Consider the following 15,295-nt stretch of genomic DNA (forward strand, 5'->3'; position numbering starts at 1 on the left):
CTCTCAGTGCACTCACTGGCTGTCGTCACCCTGCCCACCGCAGCCTTGTGCTGTCCCGCGAGACCCCGGGTCACCCAAGGCGGGCTCTGGGGACGCAGCTCTCCACGTGCAGGTTGCAGACTGGACGCCGCGGGCTCCATAGCAGGTGAGATCTGGGGCTTCCAAGTCGGGACCGCCAGGCTGTGATCCGCAACGTGAAGACTTGGGATCCCTGTCCCCTTCTTTTCTGCAGCTCTGTGCAGTTAAATGACAGTTGAATTGAAATAATTTTATCTGGATGTGATCACCTTCTCGGGCCCAGTCATCTGGCCGCGCAAATTAACTCTTCGGTACAGCTATGGCTGTTGTCGTTAATGGGCGAGGGGCAGGGGACTGGCCACCAGTATACTCCAAGCGCCCCGCGACACCCTCCAAAACGTATCCTCCTTTCTTCCCCGCATTCTCTTTGAACCGGGGCTGGGGTGATCTTAAGGCGCCTTTTACCTCCTGTTTTGGTCTCCTTGGGTGCGCTTCCACCGGCTGAAGTTTACTGCACAAGTAACAGCTTGTTGAGGACGAGAACTTCGGGGCAAAATGAAGGCACAGAGAGATAGGAAAGGAATGTGGGGAAACCAGATCGTCTTCATTTTAGGAGGAATTTCCGTTGTAAAGGATCTGTCCATTGTCTACGCAAACGTTTTAATCACTCCAGTCAGGAAAACTAAGGACTCTGTGTCTGGAGACCCAGGAAATGAGCTGCAAGAAACCATCTTTTTTTAAGACCAAACTTATTTACGCGTGCGCAAAACGTTATTTAAAAACCCAGCCTCGGAAAATAGCATTTTGGAGACCATAAGGCTCTTCAAGCCCTTCCATGATAGATTGACCGTCAAGAGGGTATTTTTATTGTCTCTTCATTGCTGATCTGTTTGTAGAAATGATCTATGTTAGTAAAAGCTAGAATTCCATTCATGTGGTTTCCTCCTGTTACCCAGGACATTTCTCAGAGCCCTGGTTAAGTTTTGAGTATATAAAGGGGATGGATTCATGTTTGGGTTCCCGCATCGGATTGAATGTGATTTACAGTAAGTGGCCTACCTTCCCTCCGCCCGTTTCCCCCGTTTTCAGATGAGTGTTGGTGAGAGTGGAGGACCTGATGCTGGGATGGTAGCTGATGCACACCAGAAATGCTCCCGCAGGCTGATGAGGGGAGCAAGCATTCAGGCTGGGTCAACCACTGGATGCAAGAAGTTGCCCTGAGGGCTTCTGTATTGAGGGGCACACCACTGCATCTTTATACTTCCAGTTATGAAACACTTCTGAGCTCTTGAATATGATTCCAACACCTTCAGTCTGTACTGCGTGTTCAGATTGCTTAGAGCTTACATTATACACCATGTGAGATGAATATGTGGTGTGACATTGGTGGTTTAATTACCCACCAATTATTATGAAAACAGTGCCCCTCAGACGTCATCACCAACCCAGCTTCATACTGGTCTGGTAGGCAGAAGGGGGTACTGAAACCTACAGCTACGTTTTCACTTGTCTGTTGAGACGCAGAGTGTAAGCCACAGATGCTGGATGGGCCTCAGAGTCTCTGGCTCTACCCCACACCTAAGATCCCCTGAGACCTCTGTTACAGTCAGGAGTGCAGTGGGTCCCTCAAGATAGGCCTTTAGAAGCGTGGGCTGGCTTCTCGTGAGACGCCTTACACAGCCTCACGCACAGCCTCGCGCAAAGGATTCCTTACACTCATTTATTTTTTTTAATATTTATTTATTATGTATACAATATTCTATCTGTGTGTATGTCTGCAGACCAGAAGAGGGCAGCAAACCTCATTACAGATGGTTGTGAGCCACCATGTGGTTGCCGGGAATTGAACTCATGACCACTGGAAGAGCAGGCAATGCTCTTAACCGCTGAGCCATCTCTCCAGCCCCCCTTACACTCATTTAAATGACGTTTATTTAAAGCTTTTGTGAGCCACCATGTGGGTACTGGGAATTGAACTCTGGACCTCTGAAGAACAGCCAGTGCTCTTAATCACTGAGTCACCTCTCCAGCCTTTGTTTAAAGCTTTTCAAAAATCCAAATTAGCAGATGTATTAGAGATGCTAAAAAAGAGGATTTTAGTGGGAAATGGTTTCAGTGAAAAGATTTTTGAGTTGATTTTATTGAAGTATAATTTGCATACGACAAAATGTGTTGAACTGTCACTTTAACATCTGTACACTTTATCCCACGCAAATTGTAATCTCAGTAAAGATGGAGATCTCTGGAAGACTGCCATAGTTTCTTTGTTTTATCAAAATAGTTCAGAGAAAGTCAAGAAAAACTAGTAGAAAGGGAAAATGAAGCTTGATACATTATGTGGGCAAAGAAAAGACATACCTCAGTGGAGAAAAGAAAACACAGAACTTTAAATAGTTGGGATTTTTTTTAGAAGTTTTGTATATACATTTATGATCCTAATTTAGTATCTAGGTACCAGAAACCTTGCAGAAATTTTTGAACAAGAATCTAAAACAAAATATAAAAGTTAAAAGCAATGGCCTTTCTCTGACAACCTGCTGGCACCTTCCACTCTCCACTGCCATTCTGACCTGTGCTTGTCCTTGTCCCTAAAGACACCTGCCTGTGCCACAATGATGTCATCCAGTGACTTCGCATCTGCTTCTTGGGAGCTTGTGGTCCTAGTTGACCGTGCCATGGAAGAGCGGCAGCAGACAGAAATCAAGCTGAGGGTGTCGGGGGACCTGCATATCGGAGGAGTGATGCTCAAGCTGGTGGAAGAGATGAGTAAGTCGTTCATTCTCCATGGTTTTTCTACTTTTGACCCCCTCTCTGTTACTTCACCATTCCGTGGCTGGCCCTAGATTTCCTGAGAGCATATTTCTCTTCCTCAACCCTGGTTTCTCCCAAAAAGAGGAGAAGGACCGTGTGAGAGCTTCCAGTGGAATCCAACCACCTTTGTAAAAGCTTGAGTCTTTGGTGGCACACTGGAACTCTCAAGAAGGGTGGAAAGCTATGCCCTGCAAGGTCAAGGGCCGTCTGACCAGTGTCATTCATGGTAATCATAGGTAACATGGCACTGGAATACCGAGTCCATTCTCTACTAATACTTGATAACTTCATGCTAAACTCAGCTCACTCTTACCATGTCCTTCCACACTTGCCCACCAACAAAGACAGAAAAGTCTACTTCTGGCCTTAGAATTTAATGTTTTATTTTGTATTTGTTTGAGGCCTTGGATGCTGACTTCTCATTTATACTGAAATAAAAGTATTTTCTAAGTGCGTCTTACGTCCATATTCACATGACTGTCATGTAAATCAAGAAGGAACATTACCTGCTCCCCTCTCAAGCCCGGGCTGCTACCCACCATCCCCCAATCATTAAGGGCAACCACTATCCTGTCCTCTGTTTTTACTGTCTTTGAACTTCATGTAAGTGCATTCATACAGGATGTACTCTCACACAGCTGCTTTTTTTTTTTATTTAATATTATGGTTGAGAGAAATCTGTATTGTTTGGATTAATCTAATTTTGTTTCTATACAATAGTCTATTGTGTGAACCTACCACATTTTATCCACTTGTCCATTGATGAACTTTTGAATTATTTCCATTTTCATTTCATAGAGATGGTCAAATATATGATCATTGTCTCTTGATAGATATTTCTGTTGAAGACTGCATTAATTCATTTCTCTATTGTTATAACAAAAGTACCTGAGTATAGGTAACTGTAAAGAAATAAGGGTTATTTTAGCACATGGTTTTGGCTAAAGGTCTAGGGACTACATCTGATGACAGAAGCCTGAAAAACTCCCAGGACAGCACAAGGTGTCATATAGTTTGAAGCAAGGGGGGAGGGGGTGTGTGTGCGTGCGCATGCACCTGGTTCTCCTGCCTCTTCTTATAAAGCCACTAGATTTGACCAGAGGGTCTGAGCTTTAATGGCCTTACCTAATCTTACATACTTTCCAGAGGTTCCATCTCCCAACACAGTGGTCGGATCAAGTTTCTACCCTCTTCTTTTCTAACAATGGGAATCAGACCCCAACTCATAAAGTCTTGGGGGACCCTCAAGCCGTATCCCAACCACAACAGATATAGTCTATGCCACAGAGAACAAGTACTGATTCATCGCCTTCCAAAATAATTCAATGCTTCCTCTAAGAGCGTTGAGAGGAGGGCTTTCTAATTACAGAAGAGGCAAAGCTCACAGAGAGAAAAATAACAAGTAAGTTAGGATGGTGATGTCTCTTCATTTAGCAAAATAGAGGATGGAACTGACTTCATACTGGCGAAGAGAGATTCCACCTTTGATATCATGTCGAAGGCAAGTCTGGGTGTAGACGCCACACTGAAAGGAAGAATGTGCAACTCGGATGTCAGTGAGGCCACTTTGCGAACTGCGAGTACAAAGCTGCTAGGGGAGCTGGACATGGCTGAGCAGGGGGAACTGTCAGCTCCCGGTGGTTCCATGTGGCCTGTGGAGACCAGCGTGTTCCCTTGCAATCAGTAATGAGAGGACTCATTTCTAGCAAAGTTATGATAAACAATTGAGAATGATGCACAGAGTAATTGGGGGAGTGGTTTAGAGTTCATCAGAACCATCAGAACAGAAAATTTACTTTATGTTGTTTTTATGATACTCAAATGTAAATGAGGGTAGAGTTCACACACCATTTGTTCCCTGCCCTCCTGGGAGACTTTGGAAGGAAGCTAACAGCTATTGAGCCTTGAACCATAAAAAGAGATTGCAAGCTAAAGATTAGTGCTTTACCAGTGAATACACCGACGTGTCTGAAGGCTGCGTGCTCAACCTCTCCTCATACGCTTAACTGCGTTTTCCATTTTTGCAGACATAGCCCAAGACTGGTCAGACTTCGCTCTGTGGTGGGAGCAGAAGCGCTGCTGGCTTCTGAAAACCCACTGGACCCTGGACAAGTGTGGAGTCCAGGCTGACGCCAAGCTCCTCTTCACCCCGCAACATAAAATGCTTCGCCTTCGCCTACCCAACACCAAGACCGTGCGACTGCGAGTCAGCTTTTCGGCTGTGGTGTTTAAGGCCGTTGCCGATATCTGCAAAGTGCTGAGTGAGTTCCCTGTGGGGCCTCTGTGCCCTTTAGACTCTTGGCAAAGGAGAACAGGAAAATTACCTGTGCTTTCCGCCTGCCTCGCGCACTGGCTGGAGAACCCTCCTTTACAAGGAAGCAAACTCCCTGAGCCCAGTGCAGAGCACTGCAACCCTTCAAGTGGAATGAAATAAAAGGAACACTATTTGCATAAGTCAGAGCCATTTCCACGTGCTTGCAATTGTTTAAAATACACTTGTAAGTAGAAGTGGTCATGTTGAGGGTTCTTCTCCAAGCTCATTTCTCCAAAACACACTCAGATGTTTAAGACAAACCAAAGAATGGAAGTTTTGTTGAATCCTTCATAACGATACATCTCCGTCTTTGGGATGGTGGTACTTCATGATTCAATTCCTTTCTTAGTACTTGGCTCCTGTAAATAACTCTATCTACAGAAGTCATTAGGAAGAGAGCTTATCAGTACAGGGCTTGCCTTGCCAACCTTCAGAACCCATGTTCTTAAAAAGATGGGCACAACGGCACACACTTGTAATCCCAACAATGAAAAGGCAGAGGCACACAGATCCCTGGGATCCACTGGCCAACCAGCCTGCCCTAATTGGCAAGGTCCAAGCCAGTGGGAGACCCTGTCTCAAAAAAAGATAAGGTGGATGACTTCCGAGGAATGACACCAAGGATGTTTGCTGGCCTCACACACACTTGCACACAGGCGTATGTGGACCTGTATGCACACAAATATCTGCGTACACACCACACACATACGCATACAAAAATAATTTGTGGATAGAAGCCTAATCTTTTTTTTTTTGTTGGGTTTTAAAATATGATCTTATTATGTGGTCAAGGCTTACATCAAACTTGTGATCCTCCTTCCTCAGCCTCAAAAACACCAGGATCACTGGCATGTGCCACCAGGCTCACCTGCTGAATTAGTGTCTCGTGGTATAGTAGCACAGAGACAACAATACCCGATTAGTTCTCTCTTTATGGTACACTGTAGAAAGAGGGACCCTTAGACCACGAATGGGTTCTTATTTCCTAGTTTTTGAAAATGTGTGGGTGCCTTCTTTGACACCAAGAATATTGGTGGCATCACCACCCAGCACATGAACGCAGAATATTACACATCACTAAGTAGTCGCTGTCCTCCATTAAACGATAAATGGTTTTATTCGTTCACCCAACAAATGCTCATTGAGCCCTACTGTGCAGCCGGTAGTAGGTGAATGGTAGGCAGTGTGATGAAGGTCATTGAGGTCTTGCCCTTCGAAACAGGCAGAGATGGACAGCCAAGAAATAAGCAAGAAAAAGAGCAGAGAGTGTTGAAGCGGGATGGGCGGTAGAGCGAATGAAGGGAAGTATCCATGGATTTAGGAATGCCCATGGGAGACATTAGGGGTCTGAGAGCCTGAAGTGGGATTAGGACGGAAATCACTACCTCGGCGTATCAATGTCTGGCACACACAGGCTGCCCAGTGGCTGTTTGGTGAACCAACCAATACCTGGGAACAGTCCATTGCAAAGCACACGTTCCTGAAGTGTCCCTGACATGGGATGGGACATTGTGAAGCACAAGGCCATGTTGTTGTTAGCAGTACTCTAGTGAGGATCTGAACACCAAGTAAGCCATCCCACGAAAAGGCCTTGTCCATTCCCCACGCGGACTAGGTGACACGTCACCGCTGAGGCCAAGCAGTAGGGTGCTCTCTAACTGTGGCTTTGAAGACACATGCAGAGAGATCTCTGCTCAGCATCTCTAATCACGGCTCTTAAGTCTAATCAGTCAGCACTAACTCAGATTAGCAGTATGTCGGTCTTCCCTGAAGAACGGAAGAGGTACAGATTCAGAGCAGAGGAGTTTCATTTTGTTGATCGTTTAATGCATACACTATAATATGTAAGTTGTCAGGTGTGCATAAAATAGACATTTGGGATGGCTCCAGGTGTGGTGTAGCCTGAGAGTCAGGCTTCCTGGATGATAGAGAGTCAGCCGGGTTGCTCTTGCCTCTGGGCGCCTCGCAGTTCATGAACTGACTCCTAAAATCTAAGGGAGCGGTACCATTAAAACAGCCGCTTCCTTGGATTAAAGCTGCTCCGTGGTGGGTTATCGGAAGTTCTGGTCACAGTTACACTCTTGGATGACTCAGGAAGGGTTATCGCAGCTGGATTTCTTCAGAAGCAGACTCTGAGATAAGGAATCGAGAACTGAGGTCCCAATACCTCGATATACTGTGTGGAATCCAGATACAGGAAGAGAGATTGGAGACATCTGGCTTCCACTAAGAGTGTCGCAGTGAGGGCAGCCAGGACCTCTGGGCGGCAGTGTAGCCACCTCGGAGGGTGGAGGTACCAAGGAAGGAGCCTACCACCAAAAGCACCTTTTTGGAGAGCACAGGTCCTCTCACATAGATGAGGCTAGCCGCCACAGAACGTGGCTAACCACCAGCAAAAGTTCTTAACAGACACACAAATGCTCTCAAACTACTGTAAATCAGGTTGGCACACAATGAAATGACAGAGACCCAGAAGGCAAGGTAGGATGTGAGGATACCTCTACAGGGATGGCAGGAAATGATGGGCATTGTATAGGGGGAAAAATATTGCAGAGTCAATTGTCCACAAAGAAAAAAAGGATATGGGGCCCTTTGTGGTTTTTTAGAAAACCAAAGAGAGAGACAGAGATAGGAGCAAAGGAAAAGAGAAATACTGTCTGTCCATGGCGGGCACAGGAACCGCACGGCGCTGACGGTGGTTGAGCTGGATAGCAAACACACAGAGAGGCCGTTACACAATTCCCTTTGCTCCGGGTGTGTTTAAAATATCTTCATCACAAATTAAAACACAAACCAGAAACCGCACTAGACTGAACCTTCTGCCACTACTTGTCCTTATCCAGTTAGAGGGGCTTTGTCCCCTCAAATGGGATGCAACGGCTTCCATCTGCAGCCACAACCTCCTAAAGAGCCATCAGATCCACAGAGCAGCTGAGTCTCAGGAAGAATCTCCCTTTTTTGTTTGTGTCAGTTCTTACTTTGTTTTATTTTAGATATTAGAAGACCCGAAGAACTTTCACTGTTGAAGCCTGCTGGTGACTATTCTAAGAAGAAAAAGAAGAAAGATAAAAGTGGTAAAGATCCTATGATTGATGACGTCCTGAGCCTGGACAGCTCTTCAACAAGTTCGGGTTCCCCAGGTACGGGACTGTTTCAAATGTGACTGTAGACCCCAAAGGAAAAATCAATAAATACTTCCCTCTCTCTCTTTTTCTCTCCCCCCTTCACTCTCTCTCCCTCCCTCCCTCCTTTTCTCTCTCTCCTTTTCTTTCTCTCTCTCCTTTCCTCTCTCCCTTCTTCCCTCCCTCCCTCCCTCAGTCCCTTTCTTTCCATATATATAGCAGTTTATGAACTGACCCCATGAGTGGATCTAAGGAAGCCTCCCTAGAACCCTTAAAGCAGCAGAGGGGGTCTATGTCTTCCCTCTCTTCCTTTCGCTTCCTCCCTCCCTCCCCCCACTTTCTCTCCAAACAAAGGGGGATCAATGTTGCTGAAGGATTAACTGACAAGTTGAGAAGGAGATATATAGTTACATTTTGAATTTTTTTATACTTAGACTTTTACCTTAGGTATGCTTGATAACTCACAATTTTAATTGGATATCTTATGCTGTAAAATAATAGCACATCCAGCCATGAATTGTGGATGATAAAGTACATTTAGAAAGAAGGTAATTTGGGTAATTTCAATATATTTCTCTTTTCCTAGTTTACTTTGTGCGGCTCTGTCTTCTTCTTCTTCTTCTTCTTCTTCTTCTTCTTCTTCTTCTTCTTCTTCTTCTTCTTCTTCTTCTTCTTCTTTTTCAAGACAGGGTTTCTCTGTAGCTTTGGAGCCTCTCCTGGAACTCGCTTTGTAGACCAGGCTGGCCTCGAACTTTGTAGACCAGGCTGGCCTTGAACTCACAGAGATTCACCTGCCTCTGCCTCCCAAGTGCTGGGATTAAAGGTGTGCGCCACTGCCTAGCAAGCTTTTTCTTAAACATGCTTTCATTTGGCTTGTAAAGGAAAGGCAGGTAAAGATTTTTAAAAGGTATACCTGTATCAAAACAACTGTCTCTTACTTTCTTGCATTATCAAGGGCTTTCTTATTCGGACACAAAGAATAAAGAGGGATCTGAGCAGTGTTCAGAGGTAATGGCCAGTTATTAGTGAGAATAACTGCTGGGTTCTTAAAAGTAGCAGATGTAGCTCTTTGCTATCTGAGACATTTTGTGCCTGTGTTCTCGGTTTGCTCATAACACCAAGAAACAGAAAACTCTGGATGATTAGAAAGGACTTACCAACATTTATCTGTGTTGATTCTTGGAAACTTTTGCATCTTTGGGATCCCAGGACTAGAAAGACCAGACAAGATCTTTAACTCTGCGCCTGATCTCCTACTATCCTGATCTCCTACTATCCTGACTCCTGATACCTTTAAAATCAAAATTCACTTTAGTATAATCTTCTTCTAAAGATTCCTAACCCAGATCACCTATCATTTGCCTGCCTCACAGTAAGCCCGGGCTTGTACAGTAAGACCATGACACCCACGTATGACCCCATCAATGGGACGCCAGCCTTATCCACTATGACTTGGTTCGGTGACAGCCCTTTGACCGAACAAAACTGCAATGTTCTGGCCTTCAGCCAACCTCCTCCATCACCAGATGTGCTCGCCGACATGTTCCAGCCTCGATCTTTGGTAGACAAAGCCAGGATGAATGCAGGGTAAGGGGGACCATCTTTCTCCTATCTAAACTGGTGTTCATACACTAAGAGAAATTAAAGAGATGGGGGCTATCTAATTTGTTTTAATTAATAGGCATGGGCATTATGTTTCCCTAGCAAAATTCAGAGTGCTAACTTTAAAAGGAAAAAGGGATGTACACAGACTATAGTGGTCTCAATGCCTTAAAAGTGTGAGAAAATTGTCTTCAAATAACTTGATGGCTTACCATCCATGACTGTGACTCTCGATGCTGTTGCAGGTGTGAAAAGAGTGCTGGGGATGCAGAGTGATAAATACATACACACACATGTACACACACACACGTGTGTGTGTAATATATATATATATATATACATATATATATATGTGTATGTATGTAGTACATGTCTATTATTCTCAGAAAGCTGAGGCAAGAGGATCACAGATCCAACACCAGCTTGGACTACATAGTAAGATTCAGGAAGGAAGGTAGAAGGAAAGGAGAGGGAGAGAGGGAAGGAAGGAGGGAGGGAGGCAGGGAGGAAGGAAACACTATCAAACAACACTCCTAGCTCCTTCACTTTCATATGTCAATGAGAAAACTTTTTATCTTAAAAATTGTAACATAGCTAGGTGTGGTGGCTTATGCCTTTAATCCCAGAACATGGGAGGCAGAGGCAGGTGATTCTCTGTGAGTCTGAGGCCAGCCTGATCTACAAAGCAAGTTCCAGGACAGTTAGGGCTGTTACACAGAGAAACCCTGTCTGGAGAGGTGGGGGGACTGTAAGGTAAAGAGCAAATATAAGCTATTAAGTGCTCACGGGCTTTGTTGATATGGTTTAGTCTGTCCGTGTTCTTGGATTTATGTAAGATGCAATCTGAAACGACGTGGTGGGTAGATGGGAAAGTGGGCTGGCTTTTAAATCCTACCCTCTTGTTTCCTAGTTGGCTGGATTCCTCCAGATCGCTTATGGAACAAAACATTCAAGAAGATGAGCAACTGCTGTTAAGATTTAAATACTACACTTTCTTTGACTTGAATCCTAAAGTAAGAAATTGCTCTTTTGCTTCGTTTTGTTTTCCTTTTGTGTTGTGTGTGCATGGAAGTTCTAACTTTTCATTTTGTTATCGAGGTCGGGGCTGGTTTGCGTGAGCTCCTCTTCCCTGCAGGTTAGACTGAAGCAGGTGTGCCTGCTTCTGAACTTTCCTCTCTGCCTCCTAGGGCAGGCTAAGCAGCATTAGCAGAAGTTGCCTGGGTGTAACATGTGGGCCTGCTTGTTGGGGTTTCTGTCCCGCCCAGTTCCTACAGTTTGTAAATCCCAAAGAAAATCACACAGAGAGTCTATATTAATGATAAACTGATTGGCCCATGAGTTCTGGCTTCTTATTAACTCTTATAACTTACATTAGCCCATTATTCTAGTATATGTTAGCCACATGGCTCTATACCTTTTTCAGCAGGGCAGGTCCCATCTTCCTTCTTCAGTGTCTGGGCAGGAGTGCAGAAAGAGCTTCCTTCTTCCCAGAATACTCCTGTTCTCATTGTCCTGCCTCTACTTCCTGTCTGGTTGTCCCGCTTGTACTTCTTGCCTGGCTACTGGCCAATCAGCGTTTATTTAAAACATAATTGGCAGAATACAGAATTGTCCCACACTACCTGGGGTCTTCATACCCAGCATGGTGCACACAGCCTCTCAACATTCACGGAAACAAGAGGGAGTGATTCTAGCCCACATAGCTAGAATCTGCCATGGCTTAGGAAGGAAAGGAGGTATCAGCGCTAGGTTGAGGACATGTTCTTAAGCAAACCAGGACCACAAGGTGATCCACACAAGACTCCCCACTGCAGTGTTAAAATGATCTTAAGGAAAAGGTATCATCTGTCTAATAGCCCTGCTCATCACCAACTCCAATTTTAAGGCAAATCTCCACCCAAAGCTTATAAGGAAAATTAATGAGGGATGAGATGAGTCCTTTGGACTTCTACGGCTTTCCTTCTTCCAACCAGCCATTCTGTGGAGTTGAGCATCTGCAGTTGAATGACCCCTTGTAGAAAATACAGAATGAAACACTGTAATCTCTAGGTGGCCAGATGACCTTGCTGCAACAGCCCCACCCAGGGTCTGTGCCTACTGTTCATCTTCATTTCGTTCTGAGCATTTGTGTGAGGAACTTGCTTCAACCTTTCTCTACACTCTTCCCCCTGCAGCCACATCTCTGCTTTCTTGGTTGATTTGTGTCTGTCTTTCAAAAGCCCATCTCAGTTCCCTAGCTTCCCTACTTAACTTCTTCCAAAAAAAAAAAAAAAAAAACACCTTACTCCTTATTTCTTTTTAGAGGTATGTGTGTGTATATGCTTACATGTATGTGTCTGTGTGCATGTATGTGCATATGTGTGCACATATAGAAGCCAAAGTCAACATTAGGTGTCATATTCTAATCTCACCTTATTTTTGAGACAAAGTCCCTAACTGAACGCTGAACTCACTAAATTTAGTTAGACTGTTTAGCAGCAAGCCTCTGGGATCTCCTGTCTGCTCTCCTGCCCATCTCTGGGACTACAGAGAGAACCACCAACCTTTCTGGGTGCTGGGGATCTGATCTCAGGGCCTTATGCTTGCTCAGCAAGCACTTTATTGACTGGACCACCTCCTCCAAGCCCTATTGCTGTCGTTTCTATGGAAAACTCTGCCCAGCTGAAAGCTGATGGGTCTGTCCTGTGTGTGGAATGCATGACTCCCAGTGAACTGTGACAAAACAGGAAATTTTGGCTTCTTAGTAAAAGTATTCAGGGATAATGAATATGTCACTCTTTTAAGCAACTGTTTTACTTTGCTTTTTAAGTTCCTTAATGAACACTGTTTATGGTTCCTTTTTCGCATTGTCTACTAAATACAAATTATACATTTCTGTGATTTCATTTTTGTTGTTTTAAAAGTGCTTTATAAATTGCAAAATATGCCTATCATACAAAAAGTAAAAAAAACTAGTATTTTAGCTTAAAGTAAAATATTTTTAAATTTATTTTTAATTAAAATATTATATTATTCACTCCCTCCTTCCTCCAACCCCCTATAAACTCTCCCCAACTCCCTCTCAAATTGATGGCTTCTTTTTTCCACTTTTATTGTGACACATACATTAATAAATATGTAAGTTAATCTGCTAGGTCCATTTGTGGTGTTAGGGGGATGTTTAGGGCAGATCACTCGGTGTTGGATAGCTAATTAAGAAACTCATCCCTGAGGAAGACAAATTCTCTCTGTCCCAGCACTCATTGATGATTTGTTGCTCATCATCTATGGATGAGGCACCATGAGACTTCACCCATCCAGGCTGAGATGTCAACTGTTAGTTGAGTTGTACAGATCTTATTTGGGCAGCTATATTGTTGAGATTTGGTGGGTATGTCTTCTCTGTCATATCTGGAAGACACAATCTCATAGCAGACTTTCTGGTCATCTGGCTCTTACAATCTTCCAGAGCGTTCTGGGCCTTAGGTATAGAGATGTGTTGTAGATGTATCAGTTGGGTCTGACACCCCGTAGTTAATTGTTCTCTGCATTTTGACCAGTTGTGGTCTCCATTTGTGGCAAAAAGAATCTTTTTTGATGAGGAATGAGAAGTATCTGTGGGTGTAGGAATATTTAGACTGAAGGAAGGGATCATACTGGTTTAGGAAGGTGACAGTAGTGGATTCTCTTGAGTTTCCAGTACCAGGTGTGATTTCTCTCCGGTTGAGACTCAAGTCTCTTTAGAGAGCTGTTGGTTACTGCCAAGATAAGAGTGCCACTATTGCACCATCTCGCCATGCTGGTCATTGTCGTGGTTCCTACACATCACAGCTGGGTAGGAGTTTTAATTGCTTTTCTTCCTTGACATTTTGCATAGCACCTTCTGGTGATGTGCCCTAGGAGAGAGGTTTTCAGGTCATATCTAGTTCATAATCCTCTGAGTCCTGTGGCTGAAATTTGTGGTGTCATCAACAAGGACTTACCTTCAATTTCTGGGAAGTAACCAAGGGTGACATCTATAGCCTATATTATTTTATGAGTCTCTTGAACTCCCCTGATCAACAAGTCAAGAAGAGTTTTCTCATGCCTGTTGCTGGAGATTTTGTGATTTCATTTTTAAGCCTGATCCCTAGTTAAACATGAGTCTTTCTTCACTTAGTTCCCAACTAACCTATGTTGTTCTGTGCTTTCTTTTTTAATAACCTAACTGAAATTGTTCATAAAACTAGATAAATGTTAGGAGAAACTATATTCAGTCAGTTTTAATTGCTAAGTCAGTATCCTGGCCCCATTTTGTCTATTCAAATGTTTCCCCATCTGTTTGTTTATTCACATATTTATAAAGCAACTATTATTATCCAAGAACTAAGTTGCACACAAGGAGTCCAAACCCATCAGACATTAAAGCCAATGAATTAAAATGAGTAAGTCTACCACATGAAACATGAACTATAGTGAGCAAAATCTCTTTTAAACTGGACATAGTAATATGTGTATTTCTTAATTAATTGAATAAATAATAAGATACAGGGTAGGTCCTACACAGTGATTGTAAGAGAAAATATAAATTAATCTAGAAAGCAGTGTAGCAATATCTATCAGAATTACAACTCTACTTTGACCTGCAAATCTACTCTTTTTATAGCAGAGTAATATTTATGTAACTTTATACATTACTACTATAGGTTATGACTGCATAAATGCTTTTAAGAAAAGATTGGAGGGGCTGGAGAGATGGCTCAGTGGTTAAGAGCATTGCCTGCTCTTCCAAAGGTCCTGAGTTCAATTCCCAGCAACCACATGGTGGCTCACAACCATCTGTAAAGAGGTCTGGCGCCCTCTTCTGGCCTTCAGGCATACAGACAGAATATTGTATACATAATAAATAAATATTAAAAAGGAAACTATCGGTAGAAAATTGTATGACTATATCATGATGCTTCCATACCACACAGTTGTGTCCTGGAACTCGCTCTGTAGACCAGGCTGGCCTCGAACTCAGATTTGCCTGCCTCTGCTTCCTGAGTTCTGGGATTAAAGGTGTGTGTCACCACTGCCTAGCGGTTTTGATGGTTTATATTAAGAGGAGACTGGTTCTAACTCCTGTGATCAAATGATCCCCCTGCTTCAAGATCCCTTGTATCTGAAATGATAAGCATGTGCCACCACACCTGGATCCATGTACTGTCGGGGTTTGGTGCTAGCCCAGACTCTAAATTATTTCTGTTAACCAGACCCTAAAATAAACTATCTCTCTCTGGACCGGTGTAGAGGAAATGAAAATAAAGACATGACTCACATGTTTTCATCAGGAAAGAGAGTCTCAGTGGTCCCTTATGAAGTCCTGAGTTTACATCCTGAAAAATTCCTCCTGCTTTATTTTCCAAACAGCCTTTATACCAAAACTTAATTTGGGGGAAATAGATTAGCATTCTGTCTCCTAGGTAAC

At 43.6% G+C, this 15,295-nt stretch overlaps 1 protein-coding gene across 1 annotated transcript in view; it reads left to right on the plus strand.

The window, feature by feature from the left end:
* Positions 1 to 2,630: 2,630 nt before the first annotated feature.
* The window catches only part of Fermt1 (FERM domain containing kindlin 1), a 32,122-nt gene continuing 19,457 nt past the window's right edge, over positions 2,631 to 15,295 (plus strand). The window contains exons 1-5 of the mRNA XM_057781154.1: positions 2,631 to 2,784; positions 4,857 to 5,090; positions 8,137 to 8,283; positions 9,639 to 9,852; positions 10,778 to 10,880. Of these exons, the coding sequence (XP_057637137.1) occupies positions 2,631 to 2,784; positions 4,857 to 5,090; positions 8,137 to 8,283; positions 9,639 to 9,852; positions 10,778 to 10,880 (852 nt within the window). The remainder of the gene's footprint in view (positions 2,785 to 4,856; positions 5,091 to 8,136; positions 8,284 to 9,638; positions 9,853 to 10,777; positions 10,881 to 15,295) is intronic.

This window comes from Chionomys nivalis, chromosome 9 (assembly GCF_950005125.1).
Source record: "Chionomys nivalis chromosome 9, mChiNiv1.1, whole genome shotgun sequence".
NCBI lineage: Eukaryota > Metazoa > Chordata > Mammalia > Rodentia > Cricetidae > Chionomys > Chionomys nivalis.